Raw genomic sequence first — 18,094 nt, 5'->3', positions numbered from 1 at the left:
CAAAGACAAACACGTTTTCCATCAATCTAGTTGGCAAAAAAGAGGCAAGATACGTTCCCTACCCCCAACAGCAGATTCACAAAGAGAAAGGCTAAACAGCAAATCAGTAGCAAGTAAATACCTTGAGAGACCTGCATGCGGCTCATAGGCACGTGTGGCATTGGCATCGGCCCATCTGTAAGGAAATAAAAACTGGTTACTTTCATGGTGACAAAAAAAAAATAAACTAGGAAATTAAGCTGCAAGCACCACAAAGCAGCCACACCAAAAGGCCAGCAGTATCTGCTCCAGCTGAGCATCTGGGGCTGAAGACAGCTGGGTTGCCTGGCCCCCATTTGCCTTCTGCTCAGGAAACAGATCAAGGACCCAGGCTTCTCTAGAGGGAGCTGCAGCAAGCCCAGGAGGCAGAACAGTCTGTGGGGGAAGTCTGCCCACAGGGTGGCTGAATGTTTCTTCCCCCACTCCTCCCAGACAAGACCCTGCTCTGGAATGGCAGAAGATGAGGCTTGTGAACCCAGAGGAAGGCTTCCTTATTTGGGGAGAGGGAAGGAAAAATAAATTCAGATCCAACAAAACTGGCCACAATTCCTTCTGGACTACCAGAGGATATTTTCAGCACAGAGTCTCTACAGAGTCTAGATTACAAAGCAGTCCTGAACCAGACCCTGATCCCATTCCAAATTTAATACCTCATCTCTGGGAGCTGCAGCCAACAAATCTAGCAAGGATCCTTTCAATCCTTGATGTCACACTTGGAAGTCCACCACAGGTTTCAGCTCTGGCCTGGCTGAGCTCCACTTAGAAGAGGTGGCTCCGCCAGACAATCAGCCAGGGTTATGCCACAGACTTTCTCTATTCCCCAAGTGACAAGTTTATCTTCTCTCCAAGATCCAAAAAGCTGAGAGTGACATCAACTTATCCTCCAATCCATCATCCATTTGCTGAACATTCAACCCCACACAGAGCCTGTCTGGAGAAGGAAAGATTTTCTGGGACCCTCTTTTTATTTGTCCTGTCCCAGAAAATTAATGATTGGGGACCAATCCTGGATCTAAAACACCTCAACAGGATAGTGAGAAGAAAGATTTTGCAAGTAGAACTGTAATAAATCACGGAGTCCTCTGGATGGGGGAACTTCCTTACCCTCAAAGACCCGAAGGAGGCCTACCTGCAAGCTCCTACACGTACAGTCACCTGCATTCTCAAGATGGTTCCAGGTGGCCTCTCCTACTCCCCTGCAGCCTTCGCCAAGCTATGGCTCACATGAGGCTTATCAGTCTGTCTACCACTATCTGGTCAACACAGTCTATTTATTATTTTGTTAGATTTAAGGTCTCGTCATTTCCTGGCACAAGACCAGGCTCAGGGCAGCTAACAATTAGAATCATAGAGTTGGAAGAGACCACGAGGGCCATCAAGTCCAACCCATTGCCAGAAGACACAATTAAAATCATTCCATACAATAAAAACCAATATTTCTGTTAAATAAATCAATATAACCCATTAAAATTATCATATTCAGATGGCATTTATTGGCCTTACTTAAACAACACCCAATTCCTTACCCCTCCCTACATAATTCATTTCTTCCCAATTTTCTGTTGGTAAAGGAAGGGATGGAAAAAAATCTAAGTGGGTGACTTTCTACTCAGATTGCTGCCTGGGCTACAGAACCTCCAAGACATTCAAACTGCCCGGCCCTCCGCATCCAGGGGCGTATCTACAGAAAATGGTGCATCCCTCCTCCCCCACTAATACCTTTCTGGAAGTGAATGGGGCTAAATAGGGCTCTTCCCCAGCAAGTTTCTGATTGGCTATGCAGATGTTTTAAAATGTTGCCTTGGTAGCAGCTGCCAGCACAACACAAGGATTTACACTGTGTTACTGTAGCAATCGTAGCCAAAAGGCCAATTATTAATATTACTGAAAACAGAGAACAAAGGTCCTGTCTGTGATAATACTCTGATGAGGGAGGAGACATTCGACATATGCTCGGAATGTGCCTGTTATATTTGCACTACTTTTCACACGAATAGAGTGACACACAGACCAGGAACACTGTCAACTGACTAGAATTGAGAGAAGTCAGACATGGTTTTTTTCCCTGTGGCTTCAACGTATCCAGATATTATACAGCTCTAATCATACCGCAGTTCTCTGTGTTTTAGAAGTGGTCAGGCTTGATTACTTTAATGCATTATACATGGGGCTGCCTTTGAAGCATTTTTGGAAACTTAAACTAGCCCAAAAGTTGCTAAGCACATCAACATCAGTAACATCAGCCTGGATGTAAATATCTTGCCTAGCTTTTTTGAAGCTTTAAATGGTCAGAGACTTCGGGCTTAGGAATCTAGCTGGCATACAAACTGGAGTCCTGGATACAGATTCTAGTGGGCCTTACTGGTCACATCTTTGAGGTTTCCTACCAGATTTTACATTTTTTCTTGTTAATTTAGAATTGGCCATTGCACGTGCATTGTTTTGACCTGGACACTCTATTGTTTCTTTGCCTTGAATACCATAAGTGATAGAAAGGTAGGGTATATGATTTTTAAACAGTGGGGTAAAAATACAACATGAAATAACTTTGCCTTCTCCCTTAGCAAGTACTTACTGGGAGGTCTCACAGGCTGTGCCATGGTTGCTGCCACCTGTGGAATGCCAGCTGCCTGACTCCCTGGGGGCTGCAAGGTTGGCTGGTTGCCCAAGATTCCTTGCTTATGTAAACGAGACCTTCGCTTTTCTTCTAGTTCCTTTTGTATTTTATAGATTTTCTCAGCCAATAAATGGTAGTATTCATCCTACAAAGGAGGAAGGGACATTAGGGTTAGTTCTAAAAGATATTTGAAAAGAAGAGCCACAGATGATTCAGAAATAATACTGCTTGATATTTTCCACTTCACATGAACAACTGCACTCTGAAGCAGTTTGTTTTCTTAATCTGCACTCTAGAAATATGAACATGAGATTAGTGCAAGACTCAGGCACAATGCAAATTGTACACCACAGAACACAGTAGCTAACTGTTTATTTTGTTTTCATGCGCTTTTAAACAGCTTTCAGGGTACTTGGACCAAAAAAGTAGAGTATAAATGTTTCAGTAAATAATTAAATTTGTTCTCATAGCAACCCAGTGATCCAGGTATTGGATCTAGAGGATTGTGATACTGTTATCATTACAGTCATGTTAAACTGAATGAGAAAAGGGTGAAAGTTTGACTTCCTTTTCCAACCCAGAAACATAAAATGAAACATATCAAGATTTTCAGAACTGAAAAAGGTGTTTCACTTTCATTCCTTTAAGCTATACACCATTAATAAAGGAGCATTTCATTGATCATGTTCCCATTTAAATCACTATAATTGGTTCTACTTTTTCAGACACCAAGCAAAGCACTTTTTGCCCTCACAGAATAGGGTCACTGTGCATCAAGCAGCAGCTCACACATCTTAGTCCCCATCCAATAGATAACATACCCTGCTGTTAGCTGATTCATACATATCGCCTTCCACTTTCCTTGCATAAGCCACGAGATTCTCCATCCGGCGATCTTTCAGTGCAGCTGGATCAGGAGTAGGAAAGATTGCTTGGACGCTGCATCAAGGAAAGATGTAAATCTTAATTACACAGCTACAAATCCTCTGTCTACATAATGTTAAAAAAATACCCCTCACTCCAACACTGACAATACCAGCACACTTCTTTCAATTTCATAATACAAATCGTTCAAGAGACCTGATAATATGACAGTATGAAAAATATGGAGATGGGGGAGGGGGGAATCACTTCTAAATTTTCCTCATCTTCTACAAAGAAAAGAGAAAAGAACAGAATTTGGAAAGAAGCTGTTTCATGAAACACTTTCCCTTATAGCAAAGGGCTAAACTAATTCTCCCTTCTATCCTTCCAGCACTCTACGAAGGTACTGCCACCCCACAATCCAAATCCAATAATTAGCACTAAAGTTCAAGAGAAACTCCCCCAGCCTACTAGAAACAGTGCCTGGTCACAGCAGAGACTTACAGCTTATGGACTAAGTGATTGCGCAAATCCTGAGTGACATGTTCATGCCATGCCTTCCTCATCCCAGCACTGGAAGGTGGTGCAGCTGTCGGCATGGAGCCCCCAAGATTTCCAACGCTGCCAGAATTTGGCCCATCATTCATTAAAGGGCTACAGGACAGAACATTGGAAGAGATTACAAAGCTTGCCAAGTACCCTTACATCACATACCAGATTACTGTTTCAAGCATCCCAAATTACTGTTGCAATGAGTAAACAAGTCAGCAAGCAGGTACATCAATAAAAAACAAAAACAAATGGGGGGAGATAATGGAGAAAAAGCAGTAAGGAATAACAATATGAAACAAAAAGCCTAACGACTGGCACTATTTCCAAAACAGAAAAAATATGACCAAAAAACATGCAATGATTGTTTCAGATGTGGCTTACTTTGCAGCCCCGAGTGAGGTTGGAAGAACCGTCTCTGGGATTATGGGAGCCTGCTGGTCTGCTAATCCTCCCGCAGCAAGAGTAATCTGATTAGTTCCTTTGGAATAAGATTGCCTCTCATTAATTCAGATGGAATATCAAATAATTAACACTTTTAAATAATCAGTGTTTATATATTAATTGTATGACGAATAAAGCATTTGGTAATTGGAATTTACTGCAAATGTGTACTATAAGTCAATAGTTATTCAAATGACTGCTACACTAATGCTCCCAATATGGGAACTGAAGATATCAATAATTAATATCAGCTTATTGTCGAATGCTTTCACGGCCGGAATGCACCCCAGGTCTTGAAGCATTTGTTACTGGTTCTATTAGCAGAAGTTTCCCTTTCTCATTTCTTCTACATACCCAATGCATTTATGGTCCGCATTTGCTGATGGGTCTGAGGTTGAGCCGTTTGCTGGCCTTGTACTTGTGGTTGCAATGAAGCCTGAGGCTGATTGCTGTAGGGCAAACCAAGAGCAGCATAGGCCCGCTGCATGGAGCTGGGGTCAATTGGGTTAGGGTTACTTAGGGAAGGAGCTGTTGGCTGGCTTGTTCCAGAAGCAACAGAACTCTGGATTCCATTACCAGGGGATCCAAGGAGTGCTGCAAAAACAAACACACACAAATATGATTGCGTTTCTTTATCATGCATATACCAACGTTAACCAAGGGCAGCGAGGGGAGGGGAGGAAGGGAAGGGGAGAGAATAGGTCTACTCACACAGTAACAAAGAAAGTGATCTGAAGCTCAGTTCCATCTCTCTGTTCTTAATAAACAGGGATCTGGTAGTACCTTAAAGGCAATGTACCTTCTAGAATGATGTACCTTCTAGAATAAGGTACGATGGACTGCAGCCTAATTCTTTGGATGCTCGTAACAGGCCCTCATTAGGTGGACTGTACGAGAATATGAAGGGGAAAAATGGTAAATGGGTTAAAGGGTTGTGAAATGCAGGAAGACTACAGTGAGATGCAGTTGTGTAAAATCTAAGTATAATCAAAGGAAGTACAGAGACGATTCACCCACAATAGTTAACAGGTGAAAACTAATTTCCATAAACTACACACATTTTGTTCACACTGACATCAACTGAAGATTCTATAGTCCTCATTCATTACAAGATAATATATAAACAACCAGCTTATATGGAAACCCCCTCCCCAACCATGCTTCCCACTACAAGGAGGAGGAGAGAGAGGAGAAATAATTTGGATTTATATCTTGCTTTTATCAATTGTAAAAAGTCTCAAAGTGCTTACAAACTCCTTCCCTTCCTCTCCCCACAACAGACACCTTATGAGGTAGGTGGAGCGGACAGAGTTCTGAGAGAAGTGTAACTAGCCCAATGTCATCCAACAGGCTTCATGTGGAGGAGACGAGAGACAAACCTGGTTCACCAGACCAGAGTCCGTTGTTCATGTGGAGAAGTGGGGAATCAAACCTGGCTCTCCAGATCAGAGCCCACTGCTCTAAACCATCACACCTGAGCACAACCCTGAGTCCACCTTACAATCCATGGTTTGGATCCACTGCAAAATTTCCACTTGAACTAGAGCTCTTCCACAAGCATATATGCAAAAAACAGACAATAGTAACTGGTCAAACTAAACCAATCTTGTTGTATCCCCACTTGCATTTCCACCTACGCAAGATCTTATGCAACCAATTTCTGGGCATTATAATACATAGGAAGGAAAGAACTAGGTGTTCCACAAACATTTTGCACAAACTGTGCAAAGTTTCTGTTTGTGTATCAGTGGACTCAAGCCACTGTTTATAGTCAAGTATTAGGTTACTCCAGTTCCTTAGATAGGGACTCACCCCTTGAAGATTTATATTAGGCATTTTTGTGTGATTACCATATAAACCTTATTAAGTGAAAGAAAAGATTAACAGGCCCAAACTTGGGCCCAGAAACAACCTACTATAGCATAAGTCCAAGAGAGATAATACAACCAACAACATTTATTGAAAATGATCTCTTATTACTTGAGTAAATAAGATTTCTCCACTGTTTCTTGAACTGAATTAACTACTTACGTTGCTGGTTTCTCTTGTCACTGGCATTTTTCAGTGGAAGACACACAGGGCAATCGTGCCGTGTACAGTTCTTCCAGTGGGATATGATCTGACGTGAGGATGCACAGTGGGCAACTAGGAAAGGGAAAAAAGCCATGAACTCAGTCTTTTAAAAATCTCTGAAGAGTATTAATTCCTACCTTTTTCACTAACAGCTGCATAATTACTTGCAAAAATGAATAATATACACTATAAACCAATAATGAGTACTATAGAATAACACAAAGCAGAAGCTGCAACAGGAGATATTCAGAATTGATACAAGCCTCAGACATGATTGCATCTGCCATATTTACACAGGTGAGAGGGGATCCGGATCCAGTGCTCAGAGATCTCTTAGGACAGGCATATAATTCATTAACAAAACATTGCCTTTTTAAAAAGCTCATATATCCTCAAAGCCCGAAGGCAAACAAAAATACATCAATTCACTCAGATAGCAAAATTAGCAAAAATATTAATTCCACCCTTCATAACTATCTTGTCATAAATTTTATGATAATACAGAGGTAATAATACAAAATCAGCTATGCTAACACCTAACCCCATGACAAATGGTTATGTTTTCCCACAAAATACTTCTGGTCCAATCTATGTGTTAACTAGTTAATAGAGCAACCAATCCCACCACCACCACAGCCCCTGCAGCTTCCCAGTGGTTTAGTGATTTGGTATAGTAAGAGATTAATTTCTGAATAATAATTCATCTGAATAATAATTCATTTCCACACCAGAATCAGTAGGCACAGAATACTCACCTGTGAATTGTTCTCAAATTCCTGCAGGTGTTAAGGCATAAAATAGTCCTCTCAGGCCAGCAGACTGAATAACAAATATTAAGTGCTGACATCTACAAACACCACACCCCATATCCTGCAGCCTTTCAGACGAATCCTTCCGAACAGACAAAACTCTTAACCATTAATTCCTGAACAAACGGAACTCTATCAAAAGACCTAAAACAACAGTCCATGAGGTCAGGACCGCCACATAGTCTTGTTTCTGCCTTCTTCCTTGGTGTTACAACAAAATTTCATTATTCTCTGTGGATAGCATCGATCCTGGAAATGGTTGCCAATCCCAGCAACCTTTGAAGGAAGGGCTAAGCAGAAAAACCTTCAGTAAAGCTCTTAATTTGGGGTGGGGGCAGGGGCAGACAGCACCTCTCCGTTTTGGGATTTAATCGCAAGACCGACAAAACATACTCAGGACCAAAAGGTTTCAGCCAAAAAAGAGAATGGATAAAGATCTCAAATGAAAAGACAGAAATAAAGACACAGTTGTCTTGGAACACATTCAAACAAATCCTCCCTCTATTTATTATTAGATGGCATCTAGAGATACCTGAACAAAGGAAAGTGCATCAACCTCAAGGTGTCTCCCCATTTCAGAAGAAACAGTTCTTCTTGCAGCAGAATGATCCAGGACATGGTCAGATGTCTTCCACCCACTGAGAAGAACAAACCACCACAGTAAATTCCAACATTCTTTCTCTCTCAGTGGAAGAAGACATCTGGGAAGTTGGTGACAAGCGACTGTGAGGATTTGGCTGAAGTTTCTGAAGGCGATTCTGCAGAACTCTTCTGCCAAATGCTACTTTCTGAGCAGCAAACGTCTAGCTATCTTTGTGCTTTTAGGCCCAATTCAGACTGATGGCTATGACTTCTTTGGGCTGCCAAAGTTACGATGGAAGGGAGTTGCCTCATCTGCTGTGTTATTCTAAATTGTCCCTCTTGCAGAAATCTGCAGCGGAGCTACCTGGTCCTTAGTTTGATCTTTTATTTTATGTACAAAATAGACGTTTGCTGCTCAGAAAGTAGCATTTAATGAAGTGCTGATGTTATATATGCTGAGCTTCACTGCTATCACATTGTGTGTTCACAATGAGATTTTCTCCCCAGAAAACAGCAGTGTGTATGAACTTCACGGGCTGGGAGAGGATGCCTACAAGCAATCATGTAAACCTCCTGAATGTATCCTAAATAATGACTAGGGCTTTCATAGAACTACTCGTGACACCAGCAGGAAACTTCCAAAGCACTCTCAGGAATCCATCACATGTAATCAAAATGGGTAAAATATCTTGATAAGCCCCCTGCCTCACATTACAAGTTATAGTGAGCCTGAACCTCACCAGATGATGGTCAGACCATGACATGGAAATTACTGGAAGTTTCCTCCCTGCACTATCTGACCCTGAATCAGAACAGAGATTCACTTGCCATGTAGCTGGGTGACCAGATGTACTGATCCAGCTCCATTGCTGCCATGGAAGCCACAAAGGAGGCTACTGAATGGACTTTGAAGTCTCTAAGGACTAAGAGCCTGTAAGACCTTACCACTAGGTCTGAACCCACAAGAAGAAAAGTTGCTGGGCAGTGGAGTATTTATTAACATATCTGAACCTCACCCTTCCTTCGAGGTTCAAGGCAGATCACAATTCTAAATGTAAAAGAGACCAGTAAAGCCCCTAGTAACCTGCTCCCTTAAAAAATGCCTGCAGCTTATGCCCCATCAAAAGCCCCAGAGAATAAAATGCCCTTGTAGCAAAAGATAATGCCCCCTTGTCTCCTTAGGGAGTCTGAAAGCAGCAAGCTGAGCATGTAATTAGCAAACAGGACAAAGGGGGGGGGGAGCCCTCTAAAGTGGGTGACACCACAGAAATACCCTACTCTGTCAGTCACCCAACATAAAGACGAGGTTAACTACAACTGTCTGATACAGCATTGAGTGGAGGCAAGAACCCTCCAACAGATCAGCAACCTAAAAACAGAAATGTGAACTGAATAAGGGTAGAAAAATGCCAGGGTTCCCAAGGAATTTTGGCCAAATTTTTCCAATGAGAGGGGGGATTTTTCCCTTCTACAATTCAGACATGGACAACTTGCAAATCTACTTGCCTGAAATTCCTCCATCTTCTATAGAATAGAAAAGAAAAAGGCCCATATTTGTAAGTGTATAGACCAAATCAAGTTATAAAGTAACATGAGGAACAATTGGAAACCCCTGAAATCTATGAGTATAAAATGTAAGTCAGGATTCAGAAACTGTAATGCTACGCCTAGAGATCTGCTAAATGAAATGAAGACTGCAGTAAGGGCATGTGGTGCTTCTAGAAGCATCCCAAGTCACTGGCTTGATAGACTTATAACCTATCTTGTGGAATGACACCTGAGACAATGTGAAGATGCCATCAGTTTCATACCTTACTGATGTGATATAGGACTAAACCACGAGGAAGATGCTTTTGAACCCCCCAAACTGAAATACTAGGAAACACTGAAAAGCCCTGCCTGGCATGGGGCTCATCTGGAGTCCCTCTGCTCAAGTTTTCTGCCAACACTCTGGCCACCTTCACATGACAAAACACAAATTTGTGTGCAGAAATTATTCCACTATAAAACACACCATAGGCTTTTTGATGTAGAACGACCTGCTCTTACCTTGACAGGCCTTTCCAGCTTGACAATGCGTCATGTGATTCAGAACGTTTTTCATTGTTCGACAATGGGGAAGAGCACAAGCGCGCACCTCTCCATTTGCTTGCTCTCGCCTTTGACATTTGTGAGCATGAAGTAGCAGCACCAGCTGTTGCTGAATAAGTTTGCGCTTTTCAGGATCTGCTGTGGGTCCTGTCGCCATTGCCTGTGTGGGTACAATTCCCACTTGCTGAACCTGCGTTTGCATTTGAGACTAAAAACAAAATACGTTTGCATTACACGAAACAGAAAGTTTCTTCATGATGCTTCAAAAGCACAATAGCTTACATAGTAATCTGGTCAACTCAGTGGCTTGGACACCAACTGACATTACTTTGTTATGATCACTTGCCTCTAAAATGGCAAATGTAAGAAACTTCTAAATATATCCGTTTTATTCAACACAATCAATGTTTAGCATTTACTTCTTGGGAAAAGAGTATCAATAAATGTAAAGTCAAACATTTTAAAATAAAGGCATGCCCAAAAGTTTATATTTGGAAGAAATAACCCACCAACCAGAAGTCACAGCTTCTGCCTCTCTATCCTACATAAAGATGTGCCATCGACGGAATCTATATGAGTCAACCCACAGTCTGATTCTGAAGCAGACCTGCTGTGTAGCACAAACTTATACAGGGAGAACATTTTACCTGTTGCTCCCAACTCTCAAACACACACTGTTGAAAAGACAGAAGGTTACATTGCACAGTCATCATTTTTGGGTCCCCTCAGGGCAAAATGTCAGAACACTTCAAAGCAGCAAGGGAAAGTCCTCCAAGTCTGATGAAGTCCACCACTTCAAGTATGTTCATCTCAAGAGTCTCTTGGAAATCAGTACTGCAAATTCTCTTCCAGATGATGGTTGAAGGTCAATTTTCGACAAACTTTTATCTCAGGCTTTTAATTCTCTGGCTCTGACTTGCCTTCCTCTATGGAACTTCTGATCAAGTCAGCGTGTTGAGAGGTTAGATCAGTGGTTCTCAACCTTCCTAATGCCGGGACTCTTTAATACAGTTCCTCATGTCGTGGTGACCCCCAACCATAAAATTATTTTCATTGCTACTTCATAACTGTAACTTATATTTGTCATATAAAATACAATATCAACAATTTTCATATTAGTAATAATGCATTTGAGCATAAATTCTACTGAGATCCAGAGAAACTGGCCTCCACTGTACTGTAATATTACAATCATTTCCCAGGGACCAATACAAGCTTGCACTTCAGCCTGACTCCATGCCATTCATCCAATGAACCACGGACAAAAGTCCTGTGTTGTTTTAGAAATTTTAAAATGATATACTTGCAGCCCAGGCCAGATACCCCACCTCCCGGTAAAATGCACTTGTATACTCTCATGGCCCCATGCTTGTGTCCTGACCACAGCTGAATAGAAATATATATGTAAAGTGAATGTTTAACTTTACACAATAAAATATAATAATTTCCTAAACCACAGTTCATTTCTGCTCTTCAGGCACTCCCAGACAGACACATTTTCCCAAAATTGGGTGATACTCTGCCCAGGAAATTCTGCTGCAGATGGCTAGGATTGGCAGAGGGTGGCAAGGGGTGTGGGAAACAGCAAGGGGTGGGAGGGTAGGCCTCTGCCGGGTCCCCGCGGGCCCAGCTGGCCTTTGGGGTGGGGGAGGGACAGAAGGCCTCTGCTGGGCCCTCAATGACCCAGCTGGCCTTTTGGGATGGGTGGGGGGAGAGAGAAGGCCTCTGGCGGGCCCAAAGGCAAAGAAAACACAAGACAGATTGACTTCATCAAGGAAGCCTTGCACACACACACCCCCCCCCACCATTTGCAAGATGTAAGTGGAGTTGTTAATGACAGGATGTTTTGGAGGTGGTTAATTCATAGGGTTGACAAAAACTGGAAGATACTTGGCTGCACATAATGCACACAAAGATCAAATCAAACCTGAATCCTTTCTAGCAGCTAAGAACGACCAAGCTGAAGCTGTTGACTTTGGCCATATCATGAAAAGACAAGACTCAGTGGAAAAGATGAGAAAGACAATAATACTAGGAAAAGCAGAAGACATCAGGAAAAGAAGACCCAGCATGAAATGAATTAATTCTAAAAAGGAAACCAGGATCTCCTTCTCTTCTCTTCCCTCCACCTCCTCTCAAAAACAGGGCCAGTGACATGCCTGGTGCACTGGGACCTGGCTAGGCAGGGGGCCCAAGCAGTAGCCCCCTTAGCCTCGACCTCTTCCTTGTGCTTGGAGCAGATGCCCCCCTCTCTTCAGCCTTGTTGCAAAGATATGAATAGGAAAGTAACTCATGGAACATGGACTATATTTCAGGAAGGGGAGTTCCTGTTTTTTGCTTGAGAGGCACCACCACAGATTTAACTAAGTCAAGAGGCTGATTGAAGTTATTATTTAAGAACCAAACAAAAACATCTCTCCTTTATACTTTTGTAATGATGAACAAAATATTGATATTATACAAGCCTGCATGGTCCAAGGTTAGGGGTCATGTGGCATTTGGGCAAAAGGAGCCTTCCATCCCCACCCACCCCTCTTCATCACCTTGCTCCAGCAATTTCTATGTATCTCAACAGGATGGAGGCTCTTCCCTCAACCACTGGATGTTCCCTTTCTATTTTCCACTATGACTTGTGGGAAACCCAGCAGCTTTTTCACTGTGGAATCAGACATAAACAAGTGTGTGTGTATGTGGGGGAGGGAGATCTAACAAATCCAGAGAGGCCATGGAAATGAAAGAGGGGGGGATAGAGGGAGGGAGGGAGATAAAGATAGAGACAGAGAGGGGGAGGAATATAAAGAGAGATAGGTAGGTAGGTAAGTAAGTAAGTAGAGAAAGAGAGAGAGATAAGATAGAGTGTGGGAAATAGCAAGGGGTGGGAGGGTAGGCCTCTTCGGAGAGCCAAGAGGTGGGAGGGTGCCCAGATGACAGGGAAAGCTCAGGAGTTCAGGAGAGGCTGGGATAGCCAGCAGAAATGGCGGTGCTACAAGCCCACCGACAGCAAGGTGTGCGGAGCCAGGATGCCTTGCTGACCCCACACCTGCAGCGCAGCAGCGACACAACCCCAAGTGGGGGCGGGGCACAGTTTAAATGTCCCGGCATTCACCCCCTGGAGCCTGAGGTTGACTGCAAAAAGGCAGGGGCAGAAGCAAGCCGTGGGGATTGGTGGGAAGGCTTGAAACAGACGGGAAAGTTTAAAAGTGGGAAGGACGGAAGGCAGGGAATGGGTTGTGTGGAAGACGAGTTTGGAGGTGGAGAGGCGGTGAGACGGATGGGGAGGCGAGGAAAAAGTGACTAGTGACTAGTCTTAGCCAGCCTGTCCTCAGAAGCCCCCCTGAACCAAACTTCACCAAACTTGGTGGGGGGGGGGGAGTATTATCAGGACAGTCTCCTGATGATACCCTGAGGTTTTGGTGCCGATATATCAAACATTGCGCCCGCTGCAGACCGAAACGTGACAAAACAACTAAAAATTTAAAACACATCTGAGACATGTATCCTAGCCTGGCGGCCCCTGTGAAATGGTCATTTGACACCCCCCCAAGGGGTTGCGACCCCCAGGTTGAGAACCACTGGGTTAGATGATAACTACATGCATTCTAAAGCAGGTTCAGACTTTCTGAAACCTTGGGCATCTTTGCATTCTATTTCCTTCGAGTAAATATGTAGGCCTCGACTACGCTATGGAATTAGAATCACATCTTCCTCTTCAGTATGAAGTGGCAGCGAAACTGACTGAAAGTGTAAAGGTCACTCTGGCAGTATCTCCAAAGGCCAGCCTATCCTTTTTCTTTTGCTTAAATGTTAGGGAAAGTCAGCATTAAGTACACGGTGCATGGAAGCCAAGATTTAGAATGTGAGACTGTGCCTCTTCCCCCCTGAGGATTTTTATAGCTTCTGGGAGTGTACAGCATTTATCATAAATATACTACATGCATTTCAGGTAAGGTAAGAGCACCGCGGTTGTGGTCAAATGCACTAAGACTGGAATTCTGTAACACTGCTCTCCATTTCAGAATGGCTATTTGCTATAGCAGAAATTGAAACACTTTATAGCCCTTGCTCACATTTCTTCTTGGAAAAGCACAATTTAACTGAATTAACATGCAAACTTCTCTTCATGGGGCCAACAAAGTATGTCAAACAGAAACAAGCATAATGACTCCTTATTTCAAGAGCTTGAGCTGAAGGGGTGGGAGGTAGGCCATGGGGTCAGTCAGAGCTACCTCCACACTGGATCCTGCCCCACTGCTCTCCTTACCTCAGTCCTCATCCCACATGGCTTTTTAAAAGGTAAGTAAAATGGCCCACAGCACAGACTTTTTGGTGCTCAATGGGAAACCCCTCCTGCATTTTTCACTGCCAGGAAACCAGTTTGGATCCAATCCAAGGGTGCCAATGTGAAATTCTACTTTATGTGTCATGAAGGCAACATACAACACTGCCATGTTGATGGTCATTTTTACACTTCTAAAGACTGTCCTTTGGAAATACTTCCAACTTTTTCAAAGATAATTTGATCTGGGAGGGTGGGGGGTGGGGGTTAGCAGCCACTGATTGTATTGGTCAAGAGTGGTAGACTCTAATGTTTAAAACCAGGTTTGATTCCCCATTCCCCACATGAGCAGCAAATTCCAACCTGATGAACCAGGCTTGTTCCCAACCTCCGACACACGAAGCCTGCTGGGTAATCTTGGGCTAGGTGCAGTTCTTTCAGAACACTCTCAGTCCCACCTACCTCTTGGGGGAGGGGAAGGGAAGGCAACTGTAAGCCGCTCTGAGACTCCTTAAGGTAGAGAAAAAGCAGGTTACAAAAACCAACTCTTCTCCTAACTACTAACCAGCCATAACCTACTACATTATCTGCAACATCCAGGTAATTCTGAGACTAATCAGACCTTATCCTGCATGTTTAACTATTTTATACAGTTCTTTATTTCTTACTTGTGTTTAACTGGACTTAGTTGCTAATCAGGAAGTGTTTTGTGAGTAGCTGTACGTGCGATCAGACTGACAGGCTTTGTGCTCACACACAGCTAAAACTCAGAAATGTTTGCTACTTGCTTTTAAGCACAAAAACCTTCTCAGCTCAAAGATGCAATTCTCACAGTACATGCCCAAGTTGTATCTTCCTCCTCTGACAAATCCAAAAATGAAAGTATGCCACAGTAAGCAAAAAGCACCACTCTTGGGGAAGGTTGGGGGTTCATGTGAAAGCACAGAGAGCTGCTGAAAGAACTTGTTGTAGAAAAACCAATTTTTACTTTTTCATGGTCTTTGTGCATCACACAGATGAGTATAGATAAGCAGACATATACACCTGGCAAGTAAAGATGTGTCCTGGAGAAAAGAATGTCCTGGAGAAAACATTGACATTTTGAAGGATGTGTCTGCCTTTGCTAAGACTACAAGAGCCTAACTTCTCAAGAAGCTGGGTCCGGAGCTCAGGAAGAGAAGTCACTCTGTTGTACACTAAGGAGGTGGCAACATCCCTGGAGGAATGAGCTCTGAGTGCCCCAGGAAGAAGTTGGCAAGACTCACCGGGGAGAGAACTCCATGCTCTATGATTGAGCCTGAAAACTCTCCAAACATCCAAAGACTGCAATGCCCTCTCCGCTTCTACTGTTGGATTTCAGGGAGGAGAAAAGGACTAGGTCTTGGATTAGGTGAAAATCAAAAAACACTCTGATATTTCACAACTGGTTATTTTGTACTTGTGGTACAGTAGGTAAGGAGAATTAGGGTACAGTTTGCATGGTCCCCGCCTCTCTTCTCGATCACCTTGGGTACAAGAGGGATAGGAGGGAAGGCAGAACTTGATCCCATTCAATGGCTGAAAGGTCAAAGCTACTGGTTGCAGGTAGGTACTGAGAAAATCATTCACATGTAACACTGTCCCCCTGTGACTGAACAAGTGATACCTTTGCTTGTTGCATGGATGGTCAGGTAGATGCTGAACTTCAATGCATCACTTCAAGGCAGCAGGCAAGGTGAATCAAAGTGGCAGATGGGAAAGGTGGGGCATGAATGTGGGTTTCCCTGCTTGTTTGCATTATGGCCATGTTGTTATGGCTGCCTACACTACTTTGCCTTGTAACTGAGGAAGAAAAGGTGTGAGGAAATTTATACAAAGCACAAGGTCCAGTGACTGATTTGATCTGGAACTACTTTTTTGGGGGTAATCAGGAGACCAATCATGGGCATGCCACAGAAGACACAACATCCCCACAATGAAGCATCCATAATTAAATGTTATTTGGTGTCACCATGTTATGAAGGCCACAGACAACAATGGCAAGTCTACTACAGGAACGAATGCTGAACTGCTGTCAGGATGTACAAGAGCTTCTCCTGGGAATCCTGCAGGTTGGAAATTACAGACCCACCAGCAATGAAAACAAGGGAGACATCTCATTCTCAGCCCAGTAAGAATTATGGCTGTCATAAGTCCTAGAAATTATTGAATTAGCTCTTGCAGTGTTTGCTAGAGGAAGGACTGTATGATGATGGTATAGGTCTTGCCAAAGATAGTCTATTCCTAAAAATTGAATAGTCCTGACAGAATGAGGATGTGGGCACTCACACACAGGCTGAGAACATACTGCATTTGGTCAGCTGTTTGCATATGATGCAGAAGGGAAAGGCAAGATGGAGCTAAGAGAAGCTGCTCCTATATATATTTATTTATTTATTGGTTAGGTTTATATACCGCTCTCTCTATTCCTTGAACAATGAAGGTGGTCTGCCAAAGGACAAACCATTTTACTGGCAGAGAACATTGCCAAAGCCAAACAAATTCGCAATGTTGGGGATCAGATTAAGATATGGAAGTGTAGTGTGGTGTGTAGTGGTTAAGAGAACTGTAATCTGGAGAAACAGCCTTGAATCCCTACTCCTTCAACAAGAGTGGTAGACTCTCATCTGCTGATCTGGATTTTTCCCCTGCTCCTCCCCAGAATCCTGCTGGGTGACCTTCGGTTAGTCACAGTTCTCTCAAAACTCCCTCAGTTCCACCAATCTCACAAGGTGTCTTATAGCAGGGAAAGGAAGGGAAGGTGTTTGTGAGCTACTCTGAGACTCCTTACAGGAGAGAAAGGGAGGGTATAAATCCAAACTCCTCCTGTTCTTCATCTTTGAGGTTGATTTTGGGTGATTCCCACCAACTACTTAGGGAGGCAGGACTGATTTTGTCATTTCCAGTCTCCCAGCCTGGAATTTACCCTGCTTAGTTTGAGTACCTCCCAAGCTAAAGGATCAAGGACAGAAAGGAATATAGCTAATATAAAATATTAACAGAACAGGTAAGACCTCTGTTGTAATAGATAGTAGCTAAATGACAGGGAAGGACATGAACAGATTTTGCAGAAGGGTGAGGGTATTGACTATCTTCCCTTTGCAACTTGAGCTCTTTGGTTGACCACAGTCCCAAGTCTGTTGTTCTTGTTCTTCCCTATATTTTTAGACTTTGTATTTTCACTGAGGTTTTTTGGGGGCGGTGGGCTGGGCAAAACATCCTCTACCTCAGAGAAGAACCCTTGTGGTGAGTATCCAAGTGTCCATTCTCATCCAGAGGAGGAGGGCATTTTGATTGCCAGCACTTTCAACAGTGTAGTCCCAGAAGATGGGTCAGAACTAATTATTGTCCACCACATGCTGCATCACTCTACGTCTGAAGGCAGAGTTAGCTGAGGAGTTGTTAAGATTATGTTTGACAAATGCATAGATGAAAGACCATGTAGTCGTTTTGCATATTCTCCTACTGAGACTTGATGGTCAAAGGCTGCATTGGTGGCTGCACTTCTTACTGAATGTGCCATGATGCCTGGTGGAACAGGAATATTTCCCACCTTACAGGCCTCTGTCAGGCCTGCACCATACTCGGCCTGGCATCTCGTATGTCCACAACAAGACCACAGCTGACCCAGCCAATATCATCACCTGAGGGTGGGAAGGTTTTCTTTCGCCTGCAAAGTAACTAGTGAATAGTGCTTAACGTTTCCCCTTATCTGCAACTTTCCAAAGGGGG

General features: G+C 43.2%; 1 protein-coding gene across 2 annotated transcripts in view; it reads right to left on the bottom strand.

Moving 5' to 3' along the window:
* Window positions 1–18,094, bottom strand: part of LOC125430709 (CREB binding protein) — a 104,037-nt gene that overhangs the window by 64,778 nt on the left and 21,165 nt on the right. For both annotated transcript variants that reach the window (XM_048492851.1, XM_048492852.1), the window contains exons 3-10: window positions 10,027–10,276; window positions 6,545–6,658; window positions 4,868–5,107; window positions 4,454–4,550; window positions 4,025–4,174; window positions 3,478–3,595; window positions 2,615–2,801; window positions 122–175 (exon numbers count right to left, since the gene is read on the bottom strand). In XM_048492851.1, the coding sequence (XP_048348808.1) occupies window positions 122–175; window positions 2,615–2,801; window positions 3,478–3,595; window positions 4,025–4,174; window positions 4,454–4,550; window positions 4,868–5,107; window positions 6,545–6,658; window positions 10,027–10,276 (1,210 nt within the window). The remainder of the gene's footprint in view (window positions 1–121; window positions 176–2,614; window positions 2,802–3,477; window positions 3,596–4,024; window positions 4,175–4,453; window positions 4,551–4,867; window positions 5,108–6,544; window positions 6,659–10,026; window positions 10,277–18,094) is intronic.

This window comes from Sphaerodactylus townsendi, linkage group LG04 (genome assembly GCF_021028975.2).
Source record: "Sphaerodactylus townsendi isolate TG3544 linkage group LG04, MPM_Stown_v2.3, whole genome shotgun sequence".
NCBI lineage: Eukaryota > Metazoa > Chordata > Lepidosauria > Squamata > Sphaerodactylidae > Sphaerodactylus > Sphaerodactylus townsendi.
Note: the sequence above shows the minus strand (reverse complement) of the source record. Positions and strands in the feature narration are given on the sequence as shown.